We start from the raw sequence: 17,586 nt of genomic DNA on the forward strand, positions 1-17,586 counted from the left end.
TAAAATGACCATGGACCTATGTGTGTATTGCCTCACTTTTATGCGTAACATCTTGTTTGTTATATACTATAAATTATAGTTATTTCATGACACATTTTTTTTGTTTGTTTGTGCATGGCCATACATGCATATAATTTTGAGATAGTTTGAGGATTCTCAGTTTGTGCTACTTTATACTTCTTTGCTACACTTAAGGGGCAAATAGTTTGTTTTGGTCTTACTAGTTTTACAGAGGTAACGGATGTGACCACTTCCTCAACCATAGCATAATATAGGCTATGTTTCAAAGAATACTACACAACTATAGCAGTATAACCTTAAACCACACAAATGTATCAAAAATATCAAATAATCATTAAAGGATGACAGCATGACCTGAACAATATTGTACAAAAGTACAATGTTGGGAATATGCTGAGGTTGTTATTTTGATTAAAAAACACTACTTTCTGTTATCACACCTCTATAGAACCAGGCAGCTTTGCACTATCCACTGAATGTCCTTTTTATACTGTATAAATGACGCACAAATGTCAATGACCGTATCTTCGGTTTATCCATATAAGTAAATTTTGCATTGTTTTTGTAGATCTGCTTCTTTTTTGTTTTCTTTTTTTTTTTTTACAACTCAGGTTGGTCTATTTAACGTGTAGTTTTTAGCTCTATCGTCACTATAAAGACACCGTGAAGGGCCACAAACACACCATAAGTCATGTTTTCTAATTTCTTCACTTGTATAGTTAAAATTGTTTGCTGAAAGTCTTTACGTGCCTGAGGGAGATTCTTTAAGAGGCAGGCACTCAAGAAATACTAAACAAAGAAATCCAACCAGAATCCAAGAGGTGGGACTCCACTGTCCCGCCCCCTTTCCCCACAAGCTCGTCTCTCATTGGTCAGCGCTCTGAGCTCTCCTTCGCCTATTGGCTGGTTTAGCTGTCTGTTAGAGCGGCGCTTGGCCGTTCCGTGCTCCGCTGCGTCGGGATCAGAGGACGCAAATCAAGTGAAACAAATCTTCTGACAGGAGAAAAGTTCATGCTGGAGTTTTCAAAGACCCCAGAGGGCCACATGAAGGTAAGAAGACCTACAGAAAACGGTTTGGTGTCGGCGGGTGTGAAGTTAGAGACGATCGTTTGCAGCGTTTCGCCGTGTCTTAAGACACAAGAAAAAAAAAAAAAGATGTAGTTAGCTGAAGTAGTCAAGGCTACAGGCCGAACCGTTCGGACTGCATCTTAAGATCAAATGACACGAAGTTGTGTTTTGACCGTGCAAAAATTAGATTTATCCTTTCCAGCGAAGAAGAAAAGCAGACAGTTGCATGTCATCTCCTTCAGTCATACACTGATGCCGTGTGATCTTCACGATCATGCTAATTGGATCAATTTACAGCGGCTCCAGTTGTTGTTTGTTTGTTTTTTAACTAATAAGGCTTATTCTTCAGCATGCTCAACACTCCATTATTTTACTTTATATGTTTTTAATGTGCATTTTTTAAAGACCAGGCTGTGTTAAAGCCCATTGGTAGGAAGCTGAGTGAGGAAGCAAGTGGCTTACACAAAAATTGGGTTGGCTAATAAATCCAATTTAGTATCCAGACATGCTGCATCTGGTCAGCCAGCCTGATTAACAGAACAAGGAAATTCAGCAGACCTCTCAGGCTGCACTTCCCCTCAGCTGACCCTCATATCAGGTAAAGTTTGTGGTGCGAGCAGGTTTTACAGTCTGTGACATGGATTTAAGCACAAGCTGTGTTTTTTTTATTGTCTTCCAGCTGGAAGATGTGATGTAATGACAGTTTTGGAAAAAGTTTCATGCACTGAAAAAGTTTGTCACAGTTTCAGAGACAAGGCAATTGTCTGCACTGGACTATTGTGCAAACAATTACATACGTAAAATGATTATTATTTACTCATAACTTAGATCATAATTTGAAATTCTCTGGATATTGATATTACAAGTTTTGCTGTGATTCAACATGAGCAGTTGAACTATAAACTATATTATCAAGCAGCTCCTCACAAATCACAGGCCTCATTGCATTGGAGCAAGGCATATGTTTTTGCAGTAAAAGCTGCTGTGTTTTTAATGAGTTTACAGTGTTGCAGAGAAGGCACATGGCTGACCAGGCTTAAAACAAACATGGATGAAAATGATTATGGACACAGGGCTTTTTGATCGGAGGTGGAGCTACAAGAACGTGTGGGAATATTTGTATTTCCCATGCTGTTGCTCCCTGTTTGTATACCCTCATGATTACCAGCTCTAACTCAGGGGATTAGGTGAAATAATATTAAAATGATGAGGATCTAAACAAGCCTGATGACACATGTAGGTTCCCGCCAGGGCCAGACATGTCTCATAACACAAGCGCACACTCTTCTCACAGTGATTACGGCCGCCTGTGAAATTAGCAAGCAAGCCTGTAAACTAAAACCAAGGGAGGTGTGTGTGCTGTAGTTTAATTAGCATTTTACCCCTGTGGTTAAGCCACAGACCATGAGTGCTGGTGAGGGCTCAACTAAACGCTGTGTGCCTTCTTTGTGAGAGCACGCTGCTGTGGGGATTTAGACTGTGGATGCAGTTCACGTGGCTCATTCGTCTTCTCACTTCTGGATATTTCGCTATATGGGTGTAAGTGTATTTGAAAGTTTCACGACACTGGTCATTTTCAGGTTTCGTTTCCCACTGATGTTATTGAAGGTGCCTGGGAAATATTGTAGCTACAAGCTCAGATATAAAAAGGCCGGTGGCTCCCGTCTCTCATTATGCAACCAGAGAGAGAGAGGGACGAGAGAGCAGCCCACCCCCTCCTGATGACTTCATGATGTGGAAAGTTGTGGTGACCACAGGCTGCTCAGGGCAGCGCCTGTTGAATGAATGCTAGTTCAGGTGTGGATCACAGTCTAGTAAACAGCAGAGAGGAGGGAGATTTTTCAGATGCTTTCTTTTCACATATCAATAAAATAAGTTTTTCAATGAGTCAAGCTAGAGTAAGTTTCTGTTATTAAATAGTTGGCCAGTGAGGCATTCATCTACACTACACGTCCCACATGATGAAAAGGATGCTTAGTGTAAAAACATCAACAGCTTTGATCGGATTTCAAAGGGGGGCCCGCATACGTTCACTTGGCCAGAGTGTGGTTGGATGTTTGAGGTGTGGACACCGCAGGGCTTGTCAGCAGAACCAACACAGCTGTGAGATTAGAGTGTAGGGACACTACAAAGAGACCACATCGCATTTCCAGCATAAAGTAACTGTCACGGCACCCTTTATGAATGGGACACACAAAAGGGAAACGAAACAAAGTGATATTATATTTAAGATTTAAGAAGTTAAGTTGGTCAGCTTTAAGTGTTTATGGTGGAAGCTGACTGTTTCTTATTTGAGATGCGATTCCTCTGTGCCTGATGAACACGTCATCTTCCATTGTTGCCATGTTCGTGTCACCTCACTGAAATACCCGAAACCCACAAGGGAAATGAAACGAGCAACTTTAATGTAAAATATAGCCCTCACAGCTCAGTTGCACTGTTGCAGTTGTAAATGTTGCTGTTGCATAATATTTATTTACTTTTTCTTTTTTTTAACAGTAGTTGTATTTCTCTTGATACTATATCCTCACTTTTTGCTTGAGCTACACCACACACCTGGAGCACTTAAGTAGATATGTTAGGCATTCAATGCACTTCTGAACTACATCCAAAGTAGACCGCCTGGTTTGTTTTCATACCAGAGGAAAAAAAATATTTTGTACAGTGGTTCTGCTCTCCTTCCCAAGATAATGACTACATATCCATATAAAGCTCATAAATCACTGGGCTTGATCAGATAGATCAGATGTCTGTCTGGGTGATTCTGGGAGATTAGAAAATACGGCTTTGTTTCAAGATGAAATTAAATAACTGAGAAATTGTGGGAAAAAACAAGAAGCAGTGATTAGTATTTTCTCAGGGTTTCCTCTTTTGGAGTTGTACAATATTGTGGTAGAATGAATTAAGCACCAGTTTAAGTATTTATTTTTTTATGAACAAGCATAATATGAACTGCCACACATGCCCATTAGCATCACTTTTAAGAAATAAAATCTGAAATCAATCAACCAACTTCTTTTCTTTCATCTCCTGTCCTCACAGTCCAAGCTGAACATGGAGAGTTTGAGCAAGCCAGAGCTGCTGATGCTCTTCAGCATCCTGGAGGGAGAGCTGGAGGCCCGGGACCTGGTCATTGATGCCTTAAAGGTAAATATGAGTGGAGCTGGTGACACCCAGAACGTTCAAGCTACTCTTCGCACAAACCTTCCACCTCCCTCCAGGCTGTAAATGTGGCTGTCATAGAGAACAGCAGCTGTGGTCAGGTTGAATTAATGTCAGTTACAATGAAATTCAATGGTGACACGTTACAGCAGGGAGAACGTATCAAGTGTCAGAAGAAACCTCTCTAACCACTTATGTAGCATATTGCTACAACACTGTGTGTTTCTGTTTGTAGATGACACAAAGAGCTTCTTATGCACGTCGCTCATGACGAACATGAGCAAATGTGGTCATACTATATGTGATATACAAAAATGATGTTTTGATGGACAGCAGAGAATCCGATGGTGGTGTGAGAGGCTTGTGTGGTGTTGTGAAAACTCACTACAAGCTACCAACTTTGAACAGGCACTTTTCAAGCCTACAGGAGTTGGTTAAGATATGGTTGTGGTGGATATATAGAGCTATAAGGTGGCTGCCAGTTTTTGGTGTTATTGGACCTAAAGCACAGAAAGAACTGGCAACAAAACAAGGGGGGAAAAACTGGGTAAAATGATAGTAACCCTGTTATTAGTAATCATTCCCTGTCTGGAGATGACAAATCTATCTGTCTGTGACTGTAAAGCTGATATTCCTCTCATTCCCTCCAACTTAGTGTTCTGTACCTCAGAGAGCGGTGAATCGTTTGTGACATTGTCTCATAATAACATATGTCATTCTTTTCATAAGCTGAAATGAGTAGACACACCCCAGTGAACCTGAACACAAACCCAATTAGAAAAAGCCCCACACACACACACTTACACACACTTACACACTTACACACACACACACACACACACACACACACACACACACAAACACACACACCCGATACATAGCAGCAGCTACTTTCAGCCTTAGGATGCATTACTTTGGCAGGATTAATGCTGTATTTCAGTTAAAGGATTGTCAGGCTATTTTCCCACACTGTGTCCTTCAGGCTCACATATTCAAGCTTTCAGTGACCGTTTGCATCACCTTAAGGATGTTTCATTTAATAAAAGAGCTGTAAACTTACTTCAGTGACATTGTGTTCCCGTAACGCTGTTAATAAACCACAAATTAAAGATAAGTGGAGACTAAGCAAACTAATGATGCAGCATTTCTGTCATGCCGTTATGCTCTTGGGATGCTGTTCCTTTTTCTGGCGTAAAACGCACCATTGAAAGAACAAACTAGAGAGCAACCGTTGAAGAGAGCCCACTCCTGAATGTTCATGTGTTGTGTCTAGACCACATTCCTACATCTCTCCTGGGATCTGGCCATCTAAGGCAAGAAGAATTGCAGCACGCTGGGTGCCTGATGACTCAATGTGAGCGAGAGTAGGAGTGAACAAATAAACATTGGCCTTAACTGGAGCTTGAGGGGAATATGGCTGTGCTTCTTTCATGGCTCCACCGGGTCAAACTGTTAACCCATTCAAGACTCAGTGCTGCAGTGTTAACTCTTTACAGAGCTTTAATTAAATGTTGTAATCACTGACCTGTAGGAAATGAACTGCAGAGCGGGAGTGAAAAGTGATCTCTTCTCTGCAGGACACATACCTTTCTGCTGTTAAGGAATTAGTGTTGGGGAGTTCGCAGTCTCGCCCTCACATGAAAGTAGATTGTTATCAGTAAAACATCACCTCATAATTCCTTTTGCTTCTGTCCATGCTCGAGGCTAAAATGGATGTCTACCAGTTGGCCCAATACTTTGGTCCTGATTGAAATGTCTCAACAACTACCGGATGGTTTGCCATGTTTCATAGAGACATTCATAGTTCCCCAGAGGATGAAGTTTTGGTGACTGACTCAGAGCTTTCATCAAGTGAAGTATCTCATCAGCTACTGGGTGGATTGGCCCAAACATTTGTACAGACATTCAGAGTCCCTAGAGCATGGGTCTCAAACTCGCGGCCCGCGGGCCAATTGCGGCCTGCGGGACGTTATTTTGTGGCCCCCTACTTGACATCAAAGTTTAGTGTTAGTGCAGCCCGCGCGTTTTTCTCAAACGCACCTTTTTGCCGAGTTGTTGGGCGAGCCGCGCTTGCCCTGGGCTTTTATTTTTCACTTATGGGCTACCATAGCGCAGGCTCATGACAGCTTTCGGTGTCGCGTTTGTTGTCAAGTTATGGTGCGTTCCCGTTAAGTTGGAACTTGTAAATTGGAACGACTCAGATTTCAGACTTCCAGTTGAAATGTCCATCTCGGAGCTCAGAAAGTCCGACTTCCGAGCACAACTTGAACGCACCATAATGTCCAGCGCGAATTAGCGACGGTTGAAACTTGGTTGAAACGTGAAGAACTGTTAATAATAAAGATTGAGAAGATTGGATCTGTTGTACTTTTTTTTTTTTGAATACTTGCGGCCCAGCCTCACCCAGACTCTACTTCCAGCGGCCCCCATCTAAGTTGAGTTTGAGACCCCTGCCCTAGAGGATGAATCCTACTGGCTTTGGAGATTCCCTGACTTTTTCCTTTAGCGCCACCATGTGGCTCACATCGGTGGTTTTGAGAGAAATGTCTCTGCAACAATTGGATGGCTTGCCATAAAATTTGATTCAGGAGTTCATGCTTCCCATTAGGGATGAACTGTTATAACTTTGTTGATCCTTTCACTTCTAAACTAGCGCCTCCATCTGGTCAAAATCTTAATAGCTGTAAAACTAATGTCATTTCCACCAGCCTCGCCTGTACTTTGTGTTTAGTTCCAAGTACCAAAGTTAGCATGTTAACATGCTAAATTAAGAGGATGACCATATCTGCTAAACATCAGCCTTTTAGTATTGTCATTTTGAGCATGTTAGCATGCAGACATTAGCATTTTTTCTCAAAGCACTGCTGTGTCTGAGTAACAGAGCTGCTAGCATGGCTGCAGACTCTTGTTCCAACAATAAGCCTGCACATGAATCTACAGTAATTAGAGAAGAAGCTCCAGTCAAGCTGCGCATGTTGATCTTAACTGACGTGTCACTACTAAACTGAGTGTCATGCAAGAAATGTTTAACTCAAACACAAATCACCATGGTAATAATACCATGCATGACACTTCTTTTAATAAACTGTCCCTCACATGATGAACTGCTCACTTCTTTGCTTTGCATGCCTCATCTGGTAAAGTAGAAGAACTGGCAAGATTTCATGTGTTGTCTCCTTGGTCAGCATTTTTTTTTTAAAAACCTGTAAGATTCTTATCAGCGATTTTCTTCAGGATATAGTGTAAGCAAAGGATGTGAGGTTAATGATGTGGTTTTTGTATGGTTCTCTATATTTAATTATGCAGAACTATCAATGGCATTCTAAGTATCCGCTACATTTTTTCCCCCCTTGTGACTCACTTCTGCAGCTGCTCACGCTGTGGCTTTCAAAAGGAAGTTAGTCTCTGGCAATACTTGTATTTGGCACACAAAGACTTGCAGTGATCCAGTAGTCCCTTTTGCTTTGGGTAAAGAATACGAGTCCGTACTTTAAGTTCAAAGGCGACTCAAATATGGAAATGAGCCTTTAATTAACTGTCGAGTTCACATGGTGTGGTTCCAAATGGACGAACATCAAACAGGTTTACCTTGTGTGTTCTTTGGTAATGGAGCAGCATTGAAACACAGAAAATAACTTTGTTTCTGGCTTTGAGATGCATCAACTGATTGTGCTCGCTGTCTGTTACTGTAGCATTCATTGCATTTCACCCACACACACGTTTTTATGATGGATAGTACATCATTTTCACTACATGCATGTGCGTTTTAGACTATTTAGCAATCTGCGTAATAAACAGCTCTGAAATACATAGGACTCTGGGGTAGGAAGTTCATATATCATCTTCCCTCAGTATAATACAGATCTTGTCGCCAACATTGCACGACTGAAAGAGTCCAGGCATATGTCAGCAAAAGATAAGCCACATTGGAACCAGCGCAGCCATGGCACAAAGACGGCTTCCCTAGCAAAAGCACACAGGTTGCCAAGAACTGTAGCCAGCAGACAAAAGCATGAATAATGGAGCTAGACTGTGATGCATAACAGCCATGTACTGAATGTTTATGCGTATTGCACATGTACAGTATAATGTAATGAATAAGCTCTTGTAGATTTGGGTGTTAAGTATTAACTAACGCTAAAAATGCGTTTTCTGTAATCCCTCTTTTCACTTCCTCCACCCTCTGTGCAGCAGTGGAGGATTGATGCAGAGGGAAAACAGCCTCTCTTTGTGTTGTGGACGTGCTCGTCTGTGTGTGGATTGAGGGGCTGGGGAGCGAAAGAGAGGCAGACTCTGTGTTTATGAGTGAACTTGTGTAATAGGGGTCCTGTGAATTAGAAGAAAAAAAATCTAGACAATTTAAAGGCCAATTATCCAGTTGCGAAAATGTGCACAGACGGAATAAATCAAAAATTAGGAAAACAGTTCTTCTAGAAACTTCAAGTTAAAAAAAAATCTTAATTTTATTTTGCTTTATGTATGCATTCCCCTGTCTGAACAATGGCTTACAAATTAAGCGTTTTTTTCCTGTTGCCCGAGAGTCAGGCTGAGTGTATATCCTTGAGCAACGCAAGTGTCAAGAATGGAAACACTGATCTAAGCTTATTTAATCTCTGACTGTAAAGTGACACATCAGAGCAGCGAGTCACTGATGGGAACAGGGGTGGGCTGTAGGCCAAGGCAGTAGACAGATTTCTCTTTGAAGACTTGCCTTCAAAATTAGATATCTGCGTTTTAGAAAAAAAAAAATTAGAATAATCCTAACAAAGTGAAGGACAGTGTATAATCTTGCTCAAGGTATTCTATTTTTAACTTTAGCATTTGCATAGATCAGTCATAAGTATGCTGACAAATGTCATGTTTTTTCTAAGTCAATCAGATGTCAAAGCTGTGTTGTATACACACAGGACAACATTCAAAAGACACGCTGAATCACACACAAAACTGTTGTTGAGGTGTTGAGTGGTGACTGTGCTTTAGATATATCCCAACATTTGAGAGGCATTTTTGAATTCTCCTGGGCACCCTGTGTTTTCCTGTTTCGCCCCTTCATGCTGTTTGATCCGCCTTCACACCGTCCTCAGCGGACTGGATCAAATAACAGCAGCAAAGCCTCGCAGTCCTGCCATCCTCTCTTTGTGCCTGATGAGCCAATACTGAAGATGTAGAAAAATGACAAATCACGAAGCCTGTGAACTCTCGTTCAGAGTGTTGCTCTGTCTGAAGTCAATCCATCATCTCTCCGGTAAACAACTGGGCCGAAATCACTTTCATAGAATTCGTAACTACAATTTTGATTTGTTTTGATAAGGCCTGTTCCGTTCTATAGATTTGTAATCAGTATGATTATAGAAGTGTTTTGGCTCATGTTTCTTTCAAAGTGCTGCTTCCAGTTGCTACAAATGAATCTGTCACTGTGCGTAACTGTACGTTAAATGTCATGTCAGAATATCTCCATTACTGCTGCAAATGTTGGACTTTTAAATCAGTTACATGCAGCTCTAAGAAATTCTTATTAAATTGTGAAATTATTTCTCTTCATAAACTTGGGGATGCACTGATCAGGTTTGTATCTTATTAAGCTGTGCAGCCATCAGCCACGATCTGAGGGATCCATAGTCACAGCAGGTTGCCACAGCAACCCCAAACCTCATGTTACCTTACGTGAAAATGTTTTAATAAGGTCCACGCAGCAAGGTATACAGATTGTATATTTTGGAGAAGAAAGTCCCGGTATAGAAAATGTTAAATCAATGAGTCCTTAGTTAAAATAGGTATAGTTCTCGTCCAGTATAGTTCTCGTCCAGTATAGTTCTGTTTGGGAGGGGTGATGGTATACCTGTGTGCTCATCTGTAATACCCCACCTCACACAGTCAGCACTTGAGGGCTCTGTAAGCCTGTACAGCCAAATGGCTAAATATTGCTCTGCAGGCCCACCCACGCTCTTGACTACACTTTAAACTTGTAGAGTAATCTCGGTATCAGTCGTCAAGAGTTCTGTCCTCACCCTGCCAGAGAAGATACCGTTCTCTCTAATCTCTTGATCCTCTTTTGTTGAAACCTCACTAAGACACATTGCCAGCTCAGCTTCAGCTTCTCTCTCTCTCTCTCTTTTCTCTCTCTCCCCCTCACTTCACCCTCTTTCCATGGCAAAGCCCAAAGGTATCTGCTGAACCTGAAATGTCTTGCTGCTATTATCCCTCCTTTGTCGTGAGTTAAACAGAGAACAGGTCTGCCTTGGCCAAGGCCCAGTCCAGAGCAGCTGTCCTGCTAAAGATAGACAGACACACACCATCTGTTGCTCCTTCCTCCTGCTAGCACTCTTTCTCTTGTTTTTTTTCTTCCCCCATGCATTTCCTCTCTTTTCCCCTTCCTTTATCTTACTGCTTATTTAGCACTCTAGCATTAGCGATATTGATCATGGTGTGTTGAACGCAGTATTCAGTTTCCTGTTTAATTAAATTATCTTTAAAGTTCAGAGTCTGATAGAATGATAATGCTTGCTTTAATTGCAGCTCGAGTTGAAAGGTTCATTGTATATTGAATCTTTGAGAGCAATTATACACAGGTACTATTCCTAGTTTGCAGTTCGAGGCGGAGGGAAGACTAAGTAGAGAACAAGACCAAGACTAAAAGGTCTACAACCATGCTAGTATCTCCGGGCTGTACTCAGGCACAGAGGTGCTTTGCTAAAATCTAACAACACCATGCAAACATGCCCAGGTTCATGAGAATCCACCCACTGGTTGTCAAGAATTTTCATTCATTCATTAACCACATGTCAGGGGATCACCTCAGTCACTACAATTCACCCTCAAATTAATATCTGCACCAAGTTTGATGGCCATCCATTCAATACTTGCTACACCGAGAACATGGCTAAAAATGCATCTCTAAAAACACAGAAGAATCAGTGTTCAGTAATGGCTCAGACTAGTTACAAACCTGTTGTGAAAAAGGAAATTTATGCAAAAGCGTAATCGCCACTCTATTCCGCTCATCAACATTTCCTACCACACAGCTAACTGATCACTGCTTCTTCTCATCTCTTTAGGCCCAGCGTAAAGAGCTGTTTATACAGGAGCGCTATGGCAAGTACAACCTCAGCGACCCCTTCCTGGCCTTGCAGAGAGACAGCGAGGCTATGGGAGGCCAAAACAAGGATCCTGGCTGTTCCTCTTCCTCTGTCTCCAACCCTCTGGTGGTTCTCAAACTGGTGGTGAGCCACTGCAGGAGGATGCAAGAGAAGATGTTGGCCCAGCTGGCTGCAGCAGAGAGCAGGCACAGAAGGGTGAGTCTGGATGCGAGTTTCTTAATTAGGGGAGGAAGTAATGAGTAGGTTCCTTAGACATGTTTTAAAAAAAAAAAAAAAGATAATAAAAAGAACATGAGAAACATGCAAAATAAAAGTAGGCCTCAGTGGTAGAGAAGAACAAAAAACATAAGCTGGGAAGGCAACAACTGAAGTGCAATTCTGCTACCACTTTGTGGACATTTATTCTAAAAAATAAAGATGATAAGAAAATTAAAAACCAAACACTGATGGCAATAGAATCTTGAAACACAGGTTAAACCAACCCTCTTGATCACAACCAAAATGTTTTTCAGGTACGCCAGAAACAAAATTATGAGCAGCATTGTTTTCATTATGAACTATTTCTAAAGAGGCACACACACACTTCCAAAAGGACTTCACAAACACAAACAAAGGAGGGAAAAAAGAAAGAAAATAGCTGCATATTGACGTCAGATTGCCAGTTTTTCTTTTGTTTCACGTGAGCATTAGGTGAGCTTGAGAACACAACAGGAGGAAATGCAACATCTCATACTCTCCTGATTTCATTATGAATCACACATGACTCAAAAGCATGTCACACTGATAAAATAGGAGTAGAAGGTAAACCAGACGGTGTTAAATATAATAAAAACTCATTGAAAACTAATTTAGGCCTCTAATAAGACTAATATTTAAATATTGTTGAGCTAAACATTTCCATGGGCTCTTTTAAAATTGTGCAAAGACAAAGCACTCTATCACTGTAGACTATGTAAAACCACAGAAAAAACAAATATGTAGTTGTTTAGCTAAGTTGCCACCAGCATCTTTGCTTACAAGGCAGTCATTTGCATTGCTTCAACGTAACTGTTATTGGCCTTAATACCAAACAGGCCAAACTTAAGAGGGATCATTTCATTCTTGACTCTCTGTCTCCCCCCTGTTTTTGCTTCAGGTCATTGCAGATCTGGAGGAGGAAAAGAGGAGGCACGCTGAGGACACAGCAGAGGGAGATGATGTCACTTACATCCTGGAGAAGGAGAGGGAGCGCTTACAACAACAGGTGCCCTCTAATTAATAGCAGCATGGATTGCACTGCAAGTGTTTTTTTTTGTTTTTTTTTGTTTATTTTTTAATGTGCTGTGTAAATCTAATAGGAGTCAGTGAGAAATTGGCAGAGTTCTGAAGTAAACTGTAACCAGCCTCTAACGAGTTTGTTTATTGTGCGTCTTGTCTCTGTCCTTTTTAGCTGGAATTCGAGCGCAGCCAGGTCCGGCGGTTGGAGAAAGAACAGCGGCGGATTACTGACCAGCTAGAAGAAGAACGGGCCCAGCACAAGCAGCTCTCCTGCGCTTTGGCCAAAGAATGCAAGTGGGCAAGTGCCAGAGCTCTGGAGGAGGGTCACCGGCTGACTGAGCTGAGCCGCAAACTGGACAAGGTTATTAACATTCTGAATCCAAGTTAGGCAATTTATTTCATTTTCTCTATCTTGGAATACTTTATCTCTGTTGTATAAATTTTAGGCTTAGTCAGTTAGATTTTGCCCACTTTGTAAGAAATAAAAAAATGTCTCTTTTAGGAAAAGGAGGCTTGTCAGGCCCTGAAGAAGGAGCTAGAGGATGAGAGGAGGCGAGCCCTTAGGATGGAGGCAAGGGTGGAGGAGCAGCTTGCTGAGTTTGACACAGAGCGAGAGCAACTCCGCTCACGTTTGAAGAAGGAGGAAGCTCACTGTTGTCAGCTACAGCAGCAGGTGTGAACACTTTGATTTGTTCATCACTCTGCTGGAAGCAGTTGGCACGCTAGAACTACCTCAAGTTGTTTCATCTAATGTTAGTGCAAGACAAGATTAACTTGCATTGCACAAATTTCTGCTTGAAATTGATCTTTTTTTTCCCCCCATTTTATGATCAGGTAGAAGAGCTGAAGAGGAACCTGGAGGAGGTGAATATGACGAGAGCTACAGCTCCAGCAGAGGCAGCAGGAAAGGAGTGGGCCACAAAAGTTCCTCCGGGAAAGACCACACTAGACACTATGAAGGTGGAGGACATTGAGGAAGACAGTAACCAGCCACCTGCGCAACCAAAAGTCAACGGTCACCACTGTCCCCTGGAGACCAACGGGCACCATGGTCCAAACAACGCCCTCTCAGAGAAGATTTGCCTACAGAATGGGAATGAAAATCCCTCAGTTCATCAGACCCAGATGTCAATCTCCTCCTGCAATGCCGCCCCCTCCGCTCTCCCTCCCCCCTCCCCCTGTGCCTCGCCCGTTCTTGCCAAACGCCCACCAGGCAGCCCGAGTCCTGGTAGCTACCAGTCTCCCTACCAAGCCGGGATCAACCAGCGCTTCCACGCTGCTCGCCATAAGTTCCAGGGTACCACTGACCCAGAACCTCAGTCCCAGGCCACGCCGCCTGCTCTCCCTCTCTCACCAAAGGACCTCTCCCCTGTGACCAGCACCTCCTCCCAAGAAGCCAGCCCAGTCAAGCAGATGGCCCGGAGCACGGTCACTCAAGTCCTGTCTCGCTTCACCACCGTCCAGCAGAGCGCCACACCGAAGCTTGTGACACCAAACAATTCCCCCTTTGGAACAGACTACCGCAGCCTGGCGGCGCCCTTGTCTCCCATCATAGGAAGGGCCGCAGCAGCTCTTCCACAGGGGATCAGATCACCCACCATCCCCAGGGCAGACAGGGGCAATCCTCCACCAATCCCCCCCAAGAAGCCTGGTCTGGCGCAGGCTCCTCCCTCTCCGGCTGCGGTGCCCAGGTCTGCCAGTCATTTCTCTGACAGCCCCCTCTCAGGCAGCTGTGGCCTCACCTCCAACCAGGAGGGAGTCAAAGAACTGGACGTGGTGGTTTCATCTAATTAAGTGATCACAATAAATTCGTCAGATGCTGCTCTGCTTGTGACATCACAGTTTAATCCACATCTCATAATCGAGATTGAGATATTGTCTTGTACATGACTATGCTTATTTGACCAGAGGTCCCCTCAAACACTGTTATGCTATTTGTATTTATTAGATTTTTTTTAATATGCGTTGAGGCACTATTTCAGGTAGTGGTTAACGGGCTGGTACTAATGAGCAGTTACAACTGATAGTTTAAGTTTCAAAATGTGCCAATACTGTGTTGGGCACAGCATACTGTTGCAGTATATCAAGTCTTTTTATCAAGTGTCATATTTCCAAAGATACAAGCCAACTTATCAACTGACGAGGTATTTTTGTCCCCATATACTTTGTCTCGAGCATGTATGTTAATATTGTTACAAATAATCTTCAGACCAAATTTAATGAGTCATCCTTGGACCAATGTACGTTACATAGTCTCATTTCATTGAAAAGTCATATGTAGCTGTGGTTTTTATAAAAATGTATAGTTTATTTTATTAATGTTTCTTAGTTATTAATGTGTAATAGTTTTATACAACAGATAACCTAATCAGTGTTATACTGCACATTGTTCATATATAAGTTTAATGTTGCATAATTATGATAAAGATCTTATAGGCTCAGATTACATGCAGTCACCATTGTGACAATATTTTCTGTTTGAGATTAGCGAGTCTGATCAATGTCCTGCCTTTGTCGTTTATGAGGAACCATTGTAAAACACTGCAAATATCTTATAGTCCACCATGGCTTCGATTTATATCATAACACAACTGCTGTGTTTGTTATCTCTTCTTTTATCAGATCCTTTACAGTATTGTATATGATTGATGAAGATTTAATAAATGAATCCCAAAGGTTGTCATGTATTCATCATTTATGTATCTATACTCGTGCAGGGATAATATTAGCCATTTGACAGTGTAGGAAGTATTAATCCAAACAGTATCAGTATCAGTAACCTATGTATACCTATAGTGATACCATCCAATAAAATCTGATGTTATGTTAAATCATCATATATTCTGTAAACAAGATATTTTTTTAAAAAAGGTTTGGAGGGTTTTGGCTGAGACAGGAAAGTATAAGTATCATAAATTCTAAAAAATATAAATGCATTTGAATAAAAAAGTAAACAGTTTTTTCAGCACTGTACAGCCACAGAGTGTCCTCTAGAGGTCACTATTAAATCAGTAACTACAATAAGTCGCTTCCAGCAGACTGGGGAATACAATGATCAATGAACAGACTACTCAGGTATTTAACATGTACTACTGTTTCTCTACAGGTTATACATACAATAAACAGGATTTAGTGGAGTGCGTCAATGTGGCCTTCAACACCATAAAATGCAACAGCTTAAGCAGAGTGATTATGTCTGTAAATGTAGGTGTCCTACCAATTTGGGGACAGTTATTGTTTGTATGTTAAGGTTCATACAGAGTTTCAGAAAGGCAAAACCTGAGTATATTAGTAACAACAGTTTTTTTTTTAAATGCGTAAAGACACTTTAAAAGGTTACAAAGACTTCTTACTGCATATATAAACATAAGCGATTGAGTTAGTACTTAACTCTGGCCTATTCTACTGTCCTGTGGATGCATATTCAGTGGCACGCATATGCTCTGTGTATTTCATGAGTCAATGTTTCATATCTGTGTTTCGTTCTATGGTGACTGACTGTGTTGGAGTCTTACCTCCTGCTCCTTAGTTGCAAAGAAGTTAAGAAACCTTTAAGTGGGACTGAACTGTTTATTTTGCGCCCTGTGTTGCTTCAACTATAAACACTGGTCTTGTGGTATGTTGTCTAAGTGATGCAACTTCAGAGAGAGAAAGTGGGTGGTGGTGGTGATGAGACTGCAATTGCGAAAGTGGACAGAAAATCCAGCTGATTACTTGACAGATATCTTCTGTGTGTGCTACAGTGCCACAGTATACTGTATACAGTGCCTTGCTCACACTCTCAGTCCGTCAATGTGCCCTGACATCCACACCAGCAGACATATGCAGAGCGCACGCTGACTTGGCTTTCTGTCACACTAAATCCCCCCACCTGGTTGTTGGAGAAGGGTTGGCTGGTTAACGGGACGGGTCACCTCTCCTCTGCTCAGCTCACCTAATTAACATTCCAGCGTAGGACAGCAGGGCCGCATCCCAAATCCAGCACAGGCATGCCTGGTCCTCCAGCAAAGCCCAATCTTTCTCAGCCTCCATAAACACAAGCTCAGGTTGATGAGCTGTGAGGGGCCACGTCCTCACTGCTGTCGCTGCCAGTATGGCCGCTCGCTCATCTGCACTATACTGTACCGTTGTTCTCTGCAGGGACACACTCCACGACAATCAGCAGAAGACATAAAGATCTATATTTTAAAACCTTGTATTATTGCTGTGAGAAATCCTAAAACCATTGGCATTCAGTAAAATAAATGTCAATCTCAGCTTGTACAGTACAAACATTATTTTTTGGATTTTTCTGAATTGGACTTCTGCCTTGCTTTCAAAGCTCGTCTTACACATCTGCATTTACCTGAAATGTCTTTGCATGCATTAATATTCAAACACTCACTTAATATTCAGACTCTGACTTCAGGCTTTGAGCTGCATGACTTGGATAAAAAATGATGCCTTTCTAAAAATTTTATTCCAGCTTCTATTCCAGTCGTGACCCCAAAATGGATCTTGGCTCACCTTCCGTTAGGATTCCACATGACAAGAGGGGTAATAATTACGTTTTTTTGCATAAGAATAAATCTCAGAGAAGTAGGTTACATTTCTTTTTAAGCGCCCAGCCTCAGAAAGTTGGCACATCCTGTTTATGTTGGACTGAATGTAAAGAAACTTATGTTGCTGCAATTTGTTCTTAGACTGATGCAAATCCATTGGATCCTCTCTGTTAGGTTGTATGAGACATGCTTGTGATAAAGAACTATATAAATACATGAACTTGAAGTTGAACTTGAAAAGGGTTGCTGCAGCCACATTGCTCCTCCTGGACAAATCTGGTAAAGAGCTGTACTTTATGACTGTGTGATGCACAATGGCAGAAATACAATAAGACTCATGGTCTCATGGCTGCAGTGTCATGTTGTGTGAATGAGATGACAAAAGTGAGGTCAAGGAAGGAGCACGTAACACACAAATTTACAAACCGCTGCAAGAAAGC

At 41.8% G+C, this 17,586-nt stretch overlaps 1 protein-coding gene across 1 annotated transcript; it reads left to right on the forward strand.

Moving 5' to 3' along the window:
• The first annotated feature begins 957 nt into the window (after positions 1-957).
• Positions 958-15,284, forward strand: LOC130185690 (CTTNBP2 N-terminal-like protein). The gene is made up of 7 exons (XM_056402291.1): positions 958-1,071; positions 4,132-4,236; positions 11,307-11,543; positions 12,484-12,591; positions 12,778-12,966; positions 13,108-13,278; positions 13,440-15,284. The coding sequence occupies exons 1-7, from the start codon at positions 1,033-1,035 to the stop codon at positions 14,397-14,399; spliced, it is 1,809 nt and encodes a 602-aa protein (XP_056258266.1). The 5' UTR covers positions 958-1,032; the 3' UTR covers positions 14,400-15,284.
• Positions 15,285-17,586: the final 2,302 nt, after the last annotated feature.

The sequence above is a fragment of the Seriola aureovittata genome, chromosome 2, assembly GCF_021018895.1.
Source record: "Seriola aureovittata isolate HTS-2021-v1 ecotype China chromosome 2, ASM2101889v1, whole genome shotgun sequence".
In the NCBI taxonomy this organism is placed as follows: Eukaryota; Metazoa; Chordata; class Actinopteri; order Carangiformes; family Carangidae; genus Seriola; species Seriola aureovittata.